The sequence below is a fragment of the Oncorhynchus mykiss genome, chromosome 30, assembly GCF_013265735.2.
Source record: "Oncorhynchus mykiss isolate Arlee chromosome 30, USDA_OmykA_1.1, whole genome shotgun sequence".
NCBI lineage: Eukaryota > Metazoa > Chordata > Actinopteri > Salmoniformes > Salmonidae > Oncorhynchus > Oncorhynchus mykiss.
In genome coordinates, this window is record NC_050570.1 from 31,575,362 (window position 1) to 31,593,237 (window position 17,876).

Sequence of the window (17,876 nt, forward strand, 5' to 3'; positions counted from 1 at the left end):
TATTCTATACTTAGGCCTGGGGAAACATGTCCCTGCATGCTCAACACAGGATGCTCAGCAAAACAATCATCACTCGTCTACAGCAGACAGACAGCACTAGCCGAGCACTGAAAAGTCAAGGCTGTTGGAAAAGCCTTGCACTGCCTGGAACTTATCCCATGAACATTAAGATCTAGCTTCATCAGATATGTGTGTGTGTGTGTGTTGTGTGTTGTCTGTATCATGGCTCTTTCTGGATCACTGCTCAGACAGAGGGGAAGAAGGGAACCTGTTGACTGCTCTTATCACAGGCCCCACCGGCCTTCACCCTGCTGATCTGAGGGCCGATGGGGAGCCTCTCCACTGCACCTGATGCTAATCAGTCTGCCTCCAACCTCCAACTCCAGGTCACACACCCACCCACCGAGACACACACACACCTCAAATGGGCCCCGCAGAACACAGCAGGCAGATAAGACGTCAGGGGCAGATACGACTTCATAGGACGATAGTAATCAGGGTCGGATAAAGTGGGCTGCAGGGATGCAGAGGAGCACAACACCGCCTCAAGGAGAGAGAAAGAAGTAGACCCAAATATTTTCCAGATGAGTTTAAGCGGACGCAGTCCTCACAACTCCCCGCCTGCATCGCCGAACACATTCACGTCACGTACAGTAAGCCTACCGAGCCCCCTGGGGACAACAAGTCTAGATGTGGCATCACATAACTACATCCATTCAACATGTTAAAGGATCCTTCAGGTTATAGAGTGTCAGTCTGCACGATTCAAATTAACCACACATCTAGAATATGTGTCCTCAGCATAAAAACACTGTCAGGACACCCAGGAGGAGACATGTTTGAAGAGATAGCTGGTTTTGACATCTGACACTCGTGATAGTTGGCTCCCATCGCTGCTTGGTTATTACCAGGCAGATGACTAGAGGAACGTTGTTCTCGGCTACTACCCTTACCTTATTCCAAGAGAACCTGTTCGGAATGGAAGGCCCCAATTTTCTTTGTCAAAGACTCGAGTCACCCAGGTCATAGACTGTTCTCTCTGCTACCGCGCGGCAAGCGGTACCGGAGCGTCAAGTCTAGGTCCAAAGCTTATACCCCCCAATCCATAAGACTGTTGAGCAATTAATCAAATGGCTACCCGGACTATTTGCATTGACCCTCCCTTTGTTTTTACACTGCTGCTACTCGCTGTTTATTGTCTATGCATAGTCACATTACCCCTACCTACATGTACAAATTACCTCGACTAACCTGCACCCTCGTACACTGATTCAGTACCAGTACCCTATGTATATAGCCTTGCTATTATTTTATTGTGCTACTTTATTTTCTTTAGTTTATTTAGTAAATATTTTCTAAACTCTATTTTCTTATAACTGCATTGTTGGTTGAGGGCTTGTAAGTAAGCATTTTACAGTAAGGTCTACTACACCTGTTGTATTTGGCTCATGTGACAAACAACATTTGATTTCATTTGAATGGAATTGACTCCTTGTTAGAATGAGTTCTCTAATAAGAGAGAGAGAGAGAGAGAGAGAGAGAGAGAGAGAGAGAGAGAGAGAGAGAGAGAGAGAGAGAGAGAGAGAGAGAGAGAGAGAGAGAGAGAGAGAGAGAGAGAGAGAGAGAGAGAGAGAGAGAGAGAGAGAGAGAGAGAGAGAGAGAGAGAGAGAGAGAGAGAGAGAGAGAGAGAGTAATGCTGGAATTGTGTTCATGTACAGTATGTAGCTTGACTTGTCTCTTGCCCTTTGGATTGTCTCTAGCGATCGACTGTTAGTGCCTCAGAAGCTGTTATACTCCTGTCCTTTAGAAGCTGTGACTGGGGGGCTGTACTGACAGTCACCCTCCAGGCAGAGCTCCGAGCAGCTATCGTACAATTCCACCTGATAAAACAATCATCTGCTCAGCCTCACACTGATCCGCGGCCAAGAGCGTCTCGTTTGATGTTTGCCTCTGGTAAGTTGATTAGACAAAGATGGCCTGTGTGAGAGACAGAGAGATATATACACTGCTGGCCGGGCCCTCTCCCTAATTTTGTTTATTTTCAGCCCTATCAGCCAATCATATGGCCAGACCCAGACATGGCACCCTATTCCCTATACAGTGCACTACTTTTGAAAGGGCCTGGACAAAATGTGTGACCTAAATAGGGAAACGGGTGCCATTTGGGACACAGCCCTACACTAGGGCAAGGAGCTTCGCTCAGACCTCTGCTGTTAATCTCTCTGCTGCTACGACAGAATGACGTTTGTTTTTCAGAAAGTGTCTGTGCTTATTTTTGTGTAACAGATGCCAGCGACATGGGAAACACCACCTCGAGGAAATGCCAGCATGATATTTCCCACGATGCCCCTCACTGCGTTAGCAGTGGATGTGCTGGTGGCAGAGATGGAGATAGAGGTGTGAAAGCCACTTTGACACTTTGATATTTCCTCTTAAACTTAAATGAATAGCGTGTATTAGCTTGGCTTATTAGAGACGGGATTCTATTTGAGCCAGGCATCTATTTCCTTAACGCGCACAGCTTTTGCTAAATAAAGTGTTGACAAAACGACCACGCTGTTTATTGTAACCAGTATGACCAAATCCATTGCAGTCAGATCAGAAGTGCAAAGGCTGCCTACCATACCTCACCGATTTTGCAAGATCTCACGCAGGATTTAACATTTGTCCACGTACCCCAGTTGAAATCGATGCCTAAACCTAACCGTCGAATATGTTATGCTTAACTGCATTTTTTCCCTGTTTAAACAAACGTAACCTTACCGCGTGATCTTGGTATCACTAAAGTTCATTCGTAAAGAACATTTTTTTTATTTAGACCTGCCGTTTATTCGAAACAGGTGTTAATTTGCTGAAATGTGTGCCAATGCCCAGCTATTAAAAAGGGATGGGCGGCTATTTGAGACCGTTTCATTTAAGTTTTACGGTAGTTCTTGAAAGAACACATGGAGAAACGTTAAAAACCTGACACCAAAACCTGTTCACAAAGGCTCGTGGCAACAGTAGAAATGTGGACTTCCAATGAGAGCTAAAGAGAAACGACTTTTACACCTATGGGTCAAACCCCAACCGGAAAAAGGCAAGTAGCAACACAATCCTAGGGGTTTAAGACATGGCTGAAATATGAGCCCGTGGCAAGTCTGGTAATACAGTTAGTTTACTGTTCCCTTCTTTTCCTCCCTATTCTCTTGCTCTCTATGACTCTGGGAAACGTATTAACATTAGAAGTGGTGCATCTAATCTTGTGCAAATGTGCCACAAAATAATGATGTCCCTTATCTGGGACCAGTATTCCCCTCCCGCGCTGCTGTGCACGCAGCCGCAACCTGGTACTTACAGGTCTTATCAGGGATCTGCTGGTGGAGAATGAGTGCTTTGTTCCCCCTATTCTGGGCTAGTGCCTCTCCAGTCCCCTGGCTTGTCTCTGCTACCTCACTGAGACATACCCTCAAACACGAGGGAGGGAGGGAGGGAGGGAGGGAGGGAGGGAGGGAGGGAGGGAGGGAGGGAGGGAGAGCTTTGATCTGATACTTTGATCCCGGTTGGTCAACATAGACTGATGACATCATAGCTGTTTAGTACATACAAGCTATAGTGGCCGTTAACCTGGAACTAAAGGATTACAGATTACAGCCCACTGAGCCAGAGTCAAAAGAAAACACTGCCATTGGATGGAGAGAGAAAAACAGATTGTCACATATTACAGCCAGTTCTTTGTTGAAGGTGGTGATGATTGAAAAAGCAGGCTTAGTGGTGATTGAAGAAGCAGGCTAGGATGTGAGACCTGTGAGCTGATTGGGCGCTTTCTTTACAAAATATACCAACGTTCTCTTGAGTGATGGGGGCAAAGTTTTATGGCTCAGTCCATCCGATCTCAAGGAAGCTCAAGCCAGGAGCATCAGTCAGTCCTTCTGAAGTCTCATCCAATACAGCCAGCTCCTCCCCATCTCTCTAGCTCGTTCTCTCTCTCTCTCTCTTTGCTCAGAGACATACAGTAAGTACTGTAGCTTCTTTGATCTAAAATTTCTAAAGCAGGAGATGTGTGCCTTCATGTCTTTGGTTACAGAGAGAAGTCCTGCTACGATTCTATTCATCAATAAGTCAATGAAGAAAGGTGAAGATTTCAGCTCAGCACTGTCCAGACAGAAGGACAACAGCAATTCTAATTCACAAAAGTTTCACAAAATGGTGATATATTTCAGTACTTGGTTTCGTTGTAGGTACACTAAGTGTCAATCGTTTGGTTTTCCTCCAAGCCAGAGCGCAGTAATTGACCAGAGTTGGTGTTGTGTTCCATCAGAAATGTTTTCTTATTGTTTGAACACTGAGACAGAAGTACAAATGTGAGCTTATCACTGTCAGAGTCACACCCGCATGCAGTCACCACCGAGGTGTTCAGTTTCACTTAATTTGCCAATTTATCTGTGCAGTATTGGACAGCAGCCAGGAGGCAGTGTATTGTGAAGCAGGCAAGTGCAGCTGTGCATTTCTCTCTGTTATTGGAAGGATAAGGGCCCAGACCCCCTGACTTGTATCCCAAATGGCACTCTATTCCCTACATAGTGCACTACTTTTGACCAAAGCCCAAGTAGTGCACCATACAGGAAGTAGGGTGCTATTTGGGATGCAACCTCTGACTGGTTTATGCCCATACAGAATGGGTTCACTGGGAGCATGGCAGGAAACTATTAATTTCTCTCACTTCTGGACTGAAAACGTGGAGGAACTCAAAAAAAACATTTGAGGGTTTCACACGTAGATGTGGAAAAGATATAGAGTAGGCCTGACAGAATGCAGCTGGTGTGTGTGTGTGTGTGTGTGTGTGTGTGTGGGGGGGGGGGGGGGTATACAGTACCTTCGGAAAGTATTCAGACCCCTTTACTTTTTCCACATTTTGTTACATTAGTCTTAATACCCCATAATGGCAAAGCAAAAACAGGTTATTAGAATAAATTATTGAAGAAAAAAATAAATATATATTACATTTACATAAGTATTCAGACTCTACTCAGCACTTTGTTAAAGTACCTTTGGCAGTGATTACAGCATGGAGTCTTCTTGGGTGTGATGCCACAAGCTTGGCACACCTGTATTTGGGGAGTTTCTCCCATTCTTTTCTGCAGATCCTCTCAAGCTCTGTCAGGTTGGATGGGGAGCGTCGCTGCACAGGTCTGAATACTTTCCGAAAATCACTGTGTGTGTGTGTGTACGTCCTGTTCCTCTTCATGCTTTTTGTCCTGTTTTCTCTAAGCCCCTCCTTGTAACCATAGGAACCAGATGCATGTCTCTGCATGGATATCAGGATGGAGATATCATGGAGCACATTCTGGTAACTAGAGAGACTCATGCAACTAAACCTATTTACATGAATATCTTGAACCTATACCCAACGTCCAATTAGAAGCATTTTCGAGGAACACTATTTACAAATAGGCTTGACTGTATGGAAGATCATGGGTTTATTCGGATCTTATGGTCCATCAATACCCCTGTGTCGACAGTGGACCTTGGAGGTGCACTGTCTGTACATACAAGGTGTTACTACTGGGTAGAAGTTGGGTTTACAGGGAGCTCTGTACTTGGACATATCTGTGTACTTGACTGACCCTGGCTGCTGTACAGTCAGTTCAAAACAGAAAACAACATGTTCCACATCGGCCCCTGAGCCCAAACAGCCCAGTCAGAGAAGAGCGTCTCAGCCAGAGCAGGCCACAAGACCCCTGCTTGTGCTGCAGGCCAGGCCAATCCACTCTCTAAACATCAAAACACACACACACACAGTCCGTTCTGCGGCCAAGATGCCACTTCCTCTTCCATCACGAGAGGCAGAGAAGGAACCCGGAAAAACAACTCTCCATAATCACTGCCTGCCCTGACTTACCAGCCACCTCTGTGCTGACTCTGACAACAACAAGCATCCGAAATACACTCCAAAGCAAAGCAGAGGAAAAGGCTCATTACGTAGAGTGGAGGGTGATGAATGTGCAAGCCTCCTGAAAGGACTGAATGAAATGTATTTGAGTGTCGGTATCAGCAAACTTTCCCTCGTGTTCGTATCAATACGTAGGCCAGCAAGCCATCTTAACTCAAGGAGACAGTAGATGCATGATTGCCATTTGATGTTGGTAACAGAAGCGGAGACAGACTAGGCAGAATTAGTCAACCAGTTGTCCAGTGAAATGTTTATGTGTCCGAGTATCTCCTCCATCTGCCACTGAAGGTCATGATCATGGGCAGCTTGTGAAACCAAACCCTTGTCCCTGCCTGGGCGGTAATGCCAAATTCACGTGCTAGTCGGAACTAGGAAACTCTCAAATGTTCGACTTGTTAATTGGTTGTTTAAAAAATATATATATTTCACCTTTATTTAACCAGGTAGGCTAGTTGAGAACAAGTTCTCATTTGCAACTGCAACCTGGCCAAGATAAAGCAAAGCAGTGTGACACAGACAACAACACAGATTTACACATGGAGTAAGCAATAAACAAGCCAATAACACAATAAACAAATCAATGACACAGTAGAAAAATGAAAGTCTATATACAATGTGTGCAAAAGGCATGAGGAGGTAGGCAATAATAGGCCATAGGAGCGAAAAGTTACAATTTAGCAGATTAACACTGGAGTGATAAATGAGCAGATGATGATGTGCAAGTAGAGATACTGGTGTGCAAAAGAGCAGAAAAGTAAATAAAATAAAAACAGTATGGGGATGAGGTAGATAGTCCATCTGTAAATAGCCCACCCAATCTATGTATAGCTGCAGCGATCGGTTAGCTGCTCAGATAGTTGATGTTTAAAGTTGGTGAGGGAAATAAGTCTCCAACTTCAGCGATTTTTGCAATTCGTTCCAGTCACTGGCAGCAGAGAACTGGAAGGAAAGGCGGCCCAATGAGGTGTTGGCTTTGGGGATGATCAGTGAGATATACCTGCTGGAACGTGTGCTATGGGTGGGTGTTGTTATCGTGACCAGTGAACTGAGATAAGGTGGAGCTTTACCTAGCATAGACTTGTAGATGACCTGGAGCCAGTGGATCTGGCGACGAATATGTAGCAAGGGCCAGCCGACTAGAACATACAGATCGCAGTGGTGAGTGGTATAATGTGATTTGGTAACAAAACGGATGGCACTGATATAGACTGCATCCAGTTTGCTGAGTAGAGTGTTGGAAGCTATTCTGTAGATGACGTCGCCGAAGTCGAGGATCGTCAGTTTTACTAGGGTAAGTTTGGCGGAATGAGTGAAGGAGGCATTGTTGCGAAATAGAAAGGCGATTCTAGAGTTGATTTTTGATTGGAGATGTTTAATATGAGTCTGGAAGGAGAGTTTACAGTCTAGCCAGACACCTAGGTATTTATAGTTGTCCATATATTCTAGGTCGGAACCGTCCAGGGTGGTGATGCTAGTCGGGGGGGCAGGTGCGGGCAGCGAACGGTTGAAAAGCATGCATTTGGTTTCACTGGCGTTTAAGAGCAGTTGGAGGCCACGGAAGGAGTGTTGTATGGCATTGAAGCTCGTTTGGAGGTTGTAGTTATACACGTGCAACGAATCAGCAAGTCGGAAATTTCACCATTCCCTAGTTCTGACGAGCATGTGAACACCGTGGATTATGACTGAAGGACAAGCGAGGAGGGAAGGCAAGACAGAGACAGAAATCTGCATCCCAAATGGCACCCTAACCCCCAGTAATAGTGCACTACTTTTGAGTAGGGTCCATAGGGCTGCCATTTGGGACACAAACTGAGACTACTGAAGGTCCAGATGGACAAATCTGCGCCCCCGTCTTAGGTAGGAAGGCCAGCCGTTATAATGTCAAGGAAAAGGATTGTTGTCTAAGAGCCAAACGGCAGGCTGCCAGGTGTCCCTTAGTTCGTTACAACGCTTATCTCCACAGAAATACTCCCCAACGGTCACAGGCAGAACCGGTGCAGGGCCAACTTATCTCTATCTCTCTCTGCCTGAGACGGTGGCCTTCTGCAGCCAAGGACAGGGTCAGGAGGGGTGGGTGGAGGGTGGGGATAGAGGGGTTGACCAGGGACAACAGGATTTATGCCTAGGCTCTTCCACAATCCACCACCCTAGAATTCTAGAGCAATTCAGCACGTTCTGTCCTATCCCGGTAAGTAAACCAGCAATTCTTCAACAGCAGAACGGAGTGTGCGAATCATCATCCATACATGAGTTGTTGAGCAAATAATTGGGATACATCTTGGAACTGACCCAAAACAAACTGCTTAGGGGAGTTAATGCAATATTCACCTACATAAAAAAAGACCACAGTTTACTATTGAATACTACAGTACCTACTATAGAACTGTAGAATAATATACTACACACTGTATTATCCCTTGATAATTTGTAGTACTTAGTACAACATTGTGTTGTATACTGTAGAATACTATAGTAAATACTACAGTATTATCCAGAAAAAAAATACTATAGTAAATACTACAGAAATGTCAGCAAAAACACAACTTTTTTTTACTTCAGCATTTCATTTGCGCATACCCTGCCCTTTCCCCTACCCCATATCCCAATTTTTGCCACCCATAAGTGAGAAACGTACATGCCAAGTATAGACAATATATTGTGAATATACAACACAGTTAAAAAGTTCAGTCTTTTTTGGTTACTACATGATTTCATAGTTTTGATTTCTTCAATATTCACAAAAATAGCAAAAATAAAGAAAAACCATGGAATGAGAAGGTGTGTCCAAACTTTTGACAGGTACTGTATATAGAACCAGCCCAGAACCATCCAACACCATCAGACCTTCACACGGAGCGAGCAGACCACAGGGGAGTGCCATCGCTGACCCCTGAGTCTAGGGCTTCCTTGTGTGTCTGCTTGCTCCTCTGGTTGTTTTTCCTCCCCTCTACAGATCCTTACCCAGCACCAGTTCCAGTTCCTGTTTTTCTCCCAGACCCACAGTCCTAGAACCAGCACCAACCTCTGGTTTTCCAGCCCTGGTACCAGCACGATTTCCAACCCTGCCCCAACACCAGCACCAACCAACCACAACTGCCTCCATCAACCCTCCCCGAACACAACACTAACACAAGGTCAACCACTCCACCAGACCAACCTGACAGACTGATGATTCTTTCATGTTATTTGAAAGAATGCATTTTAGTTTTTTTGGTAATTGTTTTACTTTTGATTTGATTAACTTAAATTGGATTGGTTATTTATTGTTTGAATTGTTTATTATTTTGAAGTTCAACTCAATTTGATTTAATTTTAAATTTGAACATGTAATGAATTTGAGTATTTCTTCAGCAGACCCCCCCACCAACCTTTCTATGTCAAAGATAATAAAACAAAAACACTTCAGTAAATACTACAGTATGCTACAGTCTGCAAAAACACTACATTAATTACAATAGTATACACTGTAGCATTTGTTTTCGTGTGGGTCTCAACGATGTGAAATGAAACTCATGAAATGAAATACACTCTTTGCAACGATGACAAGGACAAGCATTTCCCATGACATTTGAACATGTCCCTTTTCTCTCCCTCAGTGGAAGACATCACTTATATAAAGTACCATCTATTAGTCTGATGTACAGTCCAGCTATTGCAGTCGGAAGATGAACAAATGACACAAAGTCACAAAAACATTAACACTGGCCAAAACGACAAAGACATTTACATTAGATATATTACGTCTGAGAATTTCACCAGCAAAACAAGCCCAGTCTCAAATGTTGACATAAGGAATGTGTGTGCTTGGACTTTGGGTTTTGTGGGCTCTGTACCTCCCAGGCAGAATTAGTTGACAGTAAAATACGTCATTATTTGGGTGGTGACACCAAGCAGGAGAGGTCTCTAAAGAGAAAATAATTGCAGGACTTTAGACAGCTAAACTCTCATGGGTTATCCTCATTGCTCAGCGTCGAGAGCACCACCTCAACACTGCAGAGTGAGAAAGAGAGGCCTTGGAGTCCCAAACCACACCCTTTTCCCAACACAGTGCACTACTTTTGACCAGAGCCCAGCTCTGTTCAAAAGCAGTGCACTACTGTATATAGGGAGTACGGTGCAATTTGGGACACATCCTTGGTTTCCCCATTATGTCTCTGGTTGTGTATCAGTCTCCAGACCAGAAAGATCCCAGATGTAGAAACTGTAGTGAACGTCAAAGGGCCCTCTCTGGCCTTTGTCCCACCTTTCCCCAATCTCTACCTCAAATCAAAGAGGCCCAATAATTGGGCAGGAGATATCAAAGACCAACAAATACCTGAGAGGTTGGAATGTGCTGGTAAGCGGTGAGTGGAACAATCTTATCTGCCAGCCACTGTAGACACAACCTCATGCAGATTGGGGGGGTTGTAGGAGTATCTCTGCCACACTTCATAATCTGTCCTGACACAAGTATATGTTGCTGCTCTTGTTCAAAAGCAGCAGGAGATCTCTGTTCTTGGCAAAGTTGTTCTACTACAGAACAATGTTACAATCTAAAAAATGCTGGGTTGTTTGGTTGACCCAACTGCTGGGTTGCAGGCATTGGGTCACTTGAGTTGTTTTCTTTAAAAACTGCTCGGTTATTGCTCCTAGGTGCTGGGTCATTGATCCTGGGTTATTGCACTCATAAGACTAGAGACATGGCTTAGTAGGGGCGTGGCTTTCAGATAGTTATTTTGGCCACCCGTGAAAGTACATGTCATTCTGGTTCATCTGTTCTGTTGTATAGTTAGCACATGTTAAGGTTGAACACTGACACTTTTTTTGTTGCTTTAACCTCTTGAACCTCTGGGGGCAGTATTTCATTTTTGGATGAAAAACGTTTTAAACAAGATATTTTGTCACGAAAAGATGCTCGACTATGCATATAATTGACAGCTTTGGAAAGAAAACACTCTGACGTTTCCAAAACTGCAAAGATATTGTCTGCGAGTGCCACAGAACTAATGCTACAGGCGAAACCAAGATGAAATTTCATTCAGGAAGTGAGCCAGATTTTGAATGCCCTGTGTTCCAATGTCTCCTTATATGGTTGTGAATGCGCAAGGAATGAGCCTAAACTTTCTGTCGTTTCCCCAAGGTGTTTGCAGCATTGTGACGTATTTGTAGGCATGTCATTGGAAAATTGACCATAAGAGACTACATTTACCAGGTGTCTGCTCGGTGTCCTCCGTCGAAACTATTGCGTAATCTCCAGGTGCGTGCATTTTTCCATTTTGAACAGAGGAGAAACCAAACTGCCACGAGTGATTTATCATCGAATAGATATGTGAAAAACACCTTGAGGATTGATTCTAAACAACGTTTGCCATGTTTCTGTCGATATTATGGAGTTAATTTGGAAAAAAGTTTGCGTTGTAATGAATGAATTTTCGGGTTTTTGTCTTAGCCAAACGTGATGAACAAAACGGAGCGATTTCTCCTACACAAATAATATTTTTGGAAAAACTGAACATTTGCTATCTAACTGAGAGTCTCCTCATTGAAAACTGCCGAAGTTCTTCAAAGGTAAATGATTTTATTTGAATGCTTTTCTTGTTTTTGTGAAAATGTTGCCTGCTGAATGCTAGGCTTAATGCTATGCTAGCTATCAATACTCTTACACAAATGCTTGTGTAGCAATGGTTGAAAAGCATTTTTTGAAAATCTGAGATGACAGTGTGGTTAACAAAAGGCTAAGCTTGTGAGCCAATATATTTATTTCATTTCATTTGCGATTTTCATGAATAGTTAACGTTGCGTTATGGTAATGAGCTTGAGGCTATAATTACGCTCCCGGATACGGGATTGCTCGTCGCAACAGGTTAATGAGGCTTACACAAGTGCATGAATTTCTTACGAGCCCATGCACATCCCAATGTTGGGTTATGTAAATCATGCATATGACAAAATTGTATCTTAATGTTGGGCTATGTAAATAATAATGTTATGAATTTTATATTAGAATATGTAATGGGGAAAAAAATATAGGAAACTTGAAGTGTACAAACTTAACATGATGAGAAGGGATTACATTTACTCTTACGGGTGGCCAAAAAAAAAATATCTGAAAGCCACGGATTTGGAGTAATGACAGGTATGGCATCACACAAACTTCACTTTGCTGCATACATTCCTTATCAGTGTAACAATTACCTCAGTGTGTTCCATAACATTGTCATGACTCCCACCGAAGGTGGCTCCACTGCCTGTTCGGGCGGCGCCGGTCTACTAGCCGCCACCGATCCCCTTTCCCTTTTCTGTTTGTTATGTCTTATTGGTTGCACCTGTTTCTTGTTTTAGTTTTGATCCAGGACTAATTAAGCCTGTTAGGCCCGTCTGTTTTTGTGCGGGCTTGTTTTCTATTAGTCGAAGTTGTTGCGTGTTGTGTTCCCTGTCTGTTTGTGCCCTGTTCTGGGTTGGACACTTTTTTTGATATTCGCCTGTTGTTTTGGATGCCGCAATAAAGTCCGGTTCCCCCCCCATTATCCTCAGCTCTCTGCGCTTGACTCCGCACCCACCCCTCCAGGCTGTGTGACAAACATTGTGTTTATATTCTAATTTTGAACATCGCTCTTGATCCTTATTGGGAAATGTGTTGATACGTTTCAATGGAACCTTGTAATTATTTGACCTCAAGCTTGTTCTCTACAGTCTGTTTTCACCATAAAGGCAGTGATGAAGCTAATTAATCACAACATCTAAATGCTATTCTATCACAAGGTTTCATTCCAAAAGGTTTAGCTACTACAGTTACATAAACATTACTGTAGTTGTCATTCAATCACTAGTAGCAGCAATTTAAACAGTACTCAGTAGAAGCAGAGATGGCTTTAGTACAATATCGTAATGCCCATTCCCACTTGGGACAACAATGTAAAGAGTGTAATAACAGACCTTAACACATCTCAAATATGACTTCCTATCCCATCTCCTATCTATAGTACTTACTAGATATTCACTACTTACTTTTAGTCCTATCTATACTACTTACTTACTTACAGAACTTAGGCTCATCGCTCCTTTGGGAGAATAGGTCACAGTGCAAGTCCTATCTATTCAATACAGTGTTAACACTAACGTGTTATGACAGAATCACAAGAGTGGTGTCTTTATTTACATGCTGACTCAACATAACACACCCAGCCTGACACCCAGCTCCTGTTCTTGTCTATGCATCTAGCCTTGGCAACATTTAGATCTGCCTACCTCAGCAGTAAAATGCCCAGGGCAGGCTGCTTTTCACACTACCATGACTGAAGGAGTGGGGGACACGTAAATATCCTGACACAGCACAAGCCCATCCTTCAGTCCGCAGGCTACAGAGAGATAGACTTATAGTCGAGCAAATGTTAATGAAAACAGAGTCATTCAATAGCCTGATATAAGCTCTGAAAGAGAGAAGGGTAGATGGGTTCATGCTTATAGGCACAGAGGTACGCACACTACAACTCTCAGGATCGGGAGAGCTAAGGAGTGTCTTCTTCAACTGTTATTAAACATGTATACTCATCTCCTCAAGTATTTACCACTTAGCCCGTCTTGAAAATGCGTGGATACCATTTTGGATCCTCATTTTAAGAGCCATAGAAGAATGTGATGACAGGCTTCTTTTCTGTCTCGCAACAGTGTGAGGAGGTGCAGAGGCTAAGTAAGGGGTTCGTTGAAACACAGCCATGGAGATAGCTGGGGGAGATAACAATTTCTCTGATTCCGTTTTATTGATGTTGCCGAGCCCTTCAACAACAATGCCTGTGTTCCAAATGGCACCATATTCCCTATATAGTGCACAGGTAGCGCACTTTGTCTGGGAATAGGGCGTAATTTGGGACGCAGCGGTGCAGCCCTCCAACAACAATCTGATCTCCCAGAGATGTTTACCATCTTCTGCTGCGTTGCTTTGGCCAACAAGCCTTTCTTCGGCTTCCTGTCGGCACCAGGGGGGAAGGAACGGACGCCATTTGCTGGGCCCCTGATTACAATGGGGGCAGAAGAGGGCAGTGGATAGATGTACCAGATAGAGTGTTCTCTACTGTATCTGACAGCACCATGGAAGGAGCAGCTCACAGGGATAAGAGGCCTGGGTACATAGTGGCAAGAGACAGAAGAGCCATCCATCTTTACACTGATAACCAATGCCTGGGAAGTGTTCAATAGGCACAAAAAAAGAAGAACACAATGTGAAACAGGGAGGTACTACCTGTCCAATAAAAAAAACACTTGTTTACGGTGTTGAAACATTTGCCTTATTGAACATGACCCACCCAGCTCTCTGATGTATCAATAACTAGAAAGGTAATGTAGGGCTCTCTCTAGCGTCTAACATCACTCTGGGTCAAGCATTCAAACTCCTATTGCCAGCGACATACAAACACAGTATAAAATCTATGCAGCTGATAACACCTACAGTTGAAGTCGGAAATTTACATACACTTAGGTTGGAGTCATTAAAACTCGTTTTCAACAACTCCACAAATGTCTTGTTAACAAACTATAGTTTTGGCAAGTTGGTTAGGACATCTACTTTGTGCATGACACAAGTAACTTTTCCAACATTTGGTTACAGACAGATTAATTCACTTATAATTCACCGTATCACAATTTCAGTGGGTCAGAAGGTTACATACACTAAGTTGACTGTGCCTTTAAACAGCTTGGAAAATTCCAGAAAATGATGTCATGGTTTTAGAAGCTTCTGATAGACTAATTGACATCATTTGAGTCAATTGGAGGTGTAACTGTGGATGTATTTCAAGGCCTACCTTCAAACTCAGTGCGTCTTTGCTTGACATCATGGGAAAAATCAAAAGAACTCAGCCAAGACCTCAGAAAAAAAATGTAGACCTCCACAAGTCTTGTTCATCCTCGGGAGCAATTTCCAAACGCCTGAAGGTACCACGTTCATCTGTACAAACAATAGTACGCAAGTATAAACAGCTTGGGACCACGCAGCCGTCATACCGGTAAGGAAGGAGACGCATTCTGTCTCCTAGAGATGAACGTACTTTGGTGCGAAAAGTGCAAATCAATCGCAGAACAACAGCAAAGGACCTTGTGAAGATGCTGGAGGAAACAGGTACAAAAGTATCTATATCTACAGTAAAACGAGTCCTATTTCAACATAACCTGAAAGGCCGCTCAGCAAGGACGAAGCCACTGCTTCAAAACTGCCATAAAAAAGCCAGACTACGGTTTGCAACTGCATATGGTTGACAAAGATCATACTTTTTGGAGAAATGTCCTCTGGTCTGATGAAACAAAAATAGAACTGTTTGGCCATAATGACCATCGTTATGTTTGGAGGAAAAAGGGGGAGGTTTGCAAGCCGAAGAACACCATCCCAACCGTGAAGCACGGGGGTGGCAGCATCATGTTGTGGGGGTGTTTTGCTGCAGGAGGGACTGGTGCACTTCACAATTCTGACATTTCACATTTTTTAAATAAAGTGGTGATCCTAACTGACCTAAGGCAGGGAATTTTTACTAGGAGTAAATGTCAGGAATTGTGAAAAACTGAGTTTAAATGTATTTGGCTAAGGTGTATGTAAACCTCTGACTTCAACTGTAACTACTGTGTATTGTAAAATCTCCCCTACATTGAGCAACACAGATTCTTCTGCACACTCCACCCTTGTGCAAGCGAGTTTAAACAAAGACTCTACAAACCCCCACCACCACCTCCATCCAAATCAAATCAAATGTAAAATGTTATTGGTCACATATACATATTTAGCAGATGTTATTGCGGGTGTAGCGAAATGCTTGTGTTCCTAGCACAAACAGTGCAGTAGTGTCTAGCAATTCACAACAATACAAACAAATCTAAAAGTAAAAGAATGAAATTAAGAAATATATAAATATTAGGACAAGCAATGTGGGAGTGGCATTGACTAAAATACAGTAGAATAGAATACAGTATATACATATGAGAAGTAAAGTAGCATGTAAACATCCTCAGTTAACGCTGCTGTTATTCTTGGAACGAGTACAATTTGAGAAGCGGAGGGGGTCCACTATCGTTTCTTTTCTATTTCTTCCTTCTCGTGTTAATAACATTTTGTGATCTTCTCACTGAATGTGAGCAGAGCAGCTGCTGAGCAATGATAAAGTAAATAAGAAATGATGCACCTCTCCCCAGAAAGCTCTTGAGTTAGCCTAACTTAACAGACTTCCAGTCGTTATAGCATCAATTAACTTGGTACAAAGTGTTTTTTAACCTGAATGCCAACCCACACTGTCATCTACTTTCTTAGGATGGCATACTGCCCATGGAACGATACGGACCGAGATAAACAAGAGGAGGTGACGTTTTTTACATTTTTTATATTTAATCTTTTAAAATGTGCTCATCTGCTGAGGCCACTAAACTCAAAATGACACCAGTGTTTTTGTTGACATCCGTGTTAATGCTATGGTAGAAACAGCATGCTGGGATGCATGTTGGATGTTTAGCTGTCTGACAGAGGTGTGCACTTTGGGTTACAGTTATAACAGTATACACAGGTGAGGATAGCGTGAGACTACAGTATATGTATATGACTCCCTGGACCAGGTGTGGCTGTTCTGGGTTAGCTCAGCCAGGTGGGTGACTGACCTCTGCAGGTGTGTCCTCTGGTCCGTTATATTATATACAGCATATTGTTATACATTGTATGTAGGTGGTTACACTATATACACACACATGTGTCTGACCTCTGTAGTCTTGTGGTCTGGCCCCTTAGGACTGTGGCCCCTCAGGTTGATGATGTGGACCTCTTGAGGTAGTCCTGTTGTGCCGCGGGAGGCACAGCCTGACATGGCCGTGAAACTCTTTAGCAGGGCCTGCACCGGGTGGCCTACGCCGACTGGCAGCAGCTCACACGGGCTGCGTGACATCGGGCCTGTGGGGCAGAAAATAAAAAGGAGATGAGTGCTAACTCGTGCAATTGCTTTTCGAGAATCCAAGATCACCAGCGTGTAGCTCGAGAATCTGCATTAAAGGAAACACACTTTAACGTCAACTGAAGTTCTAAAGGAAAAAAGCCAACAGACACAAGAGGCAAGTTTTCCACACTGCAGCGTCGGTCCAACGAACTGGAGAACACTTTATACGGAGGTTATGGAAATAATTTATAGACTGTTCATAATTAGAGAGTGTACGAATCAGCTGCTCTTTTATGAATGACGAGGGCAAATAAAGGAATGTCCGCATGCAACCATAATGAGTGGCATAATCATTATCTACATTGGGCGTAGCAAAATAAAAGGCTGCCCGCGCACATTGTCCGGGCACAAAGCTCACTACTTCTCAAAGTAGGCCATTCTCTCCAGTCCACAGCCCACTACACAGCAGACTGGCTTCTCAACAAAGAGCAGCATCATTCTTTCTGACCCTCAACAGGCCACTAACACAGACTGGCCGCGCCTCTGAACAAAGCAGTGTCTAGCTAAGCTTCTACAGGCTGTTACGGTGCCAGACCTATAATCAAGATGACCCAAAAGAGCCCTCCAATTATAATCCCCTTTATTTCACTTTCATTTCTTTCTCTTTTCCCTTAAAATGGTCAAAATCGGGCCTTCTCTTAATTCTCTAATCACTACAGGAGGTGGACCAGACTTCACAGTGTAGTGCTCTTGGCTCTGGACAACCCATAATTAGCCGTTATGACTGGGGGGTCAATTATAGAAGTTGCTGTGGAGAGCTGGCACTGGAGGTGTTCCTGTGAGAGTCTGAAGCGAGAAGCCTGTCAGATTGGTCTACAGTGTGTGTGTGTGTGTGTGTATGTGTGTGTGCGTGCGTGCGTGCCCTGCAGCACTGAAAAGACTGGTGACCTTGGAATTGGAGGATAACAAGAACGGATGGACTATAACAGGGATCATGTAATTGACGATAACGAGCACAACTTGTTAACAACACTTCCTCAAAAGTAAAAAAAAAAAAAAATTAT

General features: G+C 43.5%; 1 protein-coding gene across 1 annotated transcript in view; it reads right to left on the bottom strand.

The window, feature by feature from the left end:
- Positions 1-17,876, bottom strand: part of LOC110521712 (transforming growth factor beta receptor type 3) — a 129,740-nt gene that overhangs the window by 71,802 nt on the left and 40,062 nt on the right. Inside the window, exon 3 of the mRNA XM_021599505.2 lies at positions 16,642-16,829. Coding sequence (XP_021455180.2) covers positions 16,642-16,829 — 188 coding nt within the window. The remainder of the gene's footprint in view (positions 1-16,641; positions 16,830-17,876) is intronic.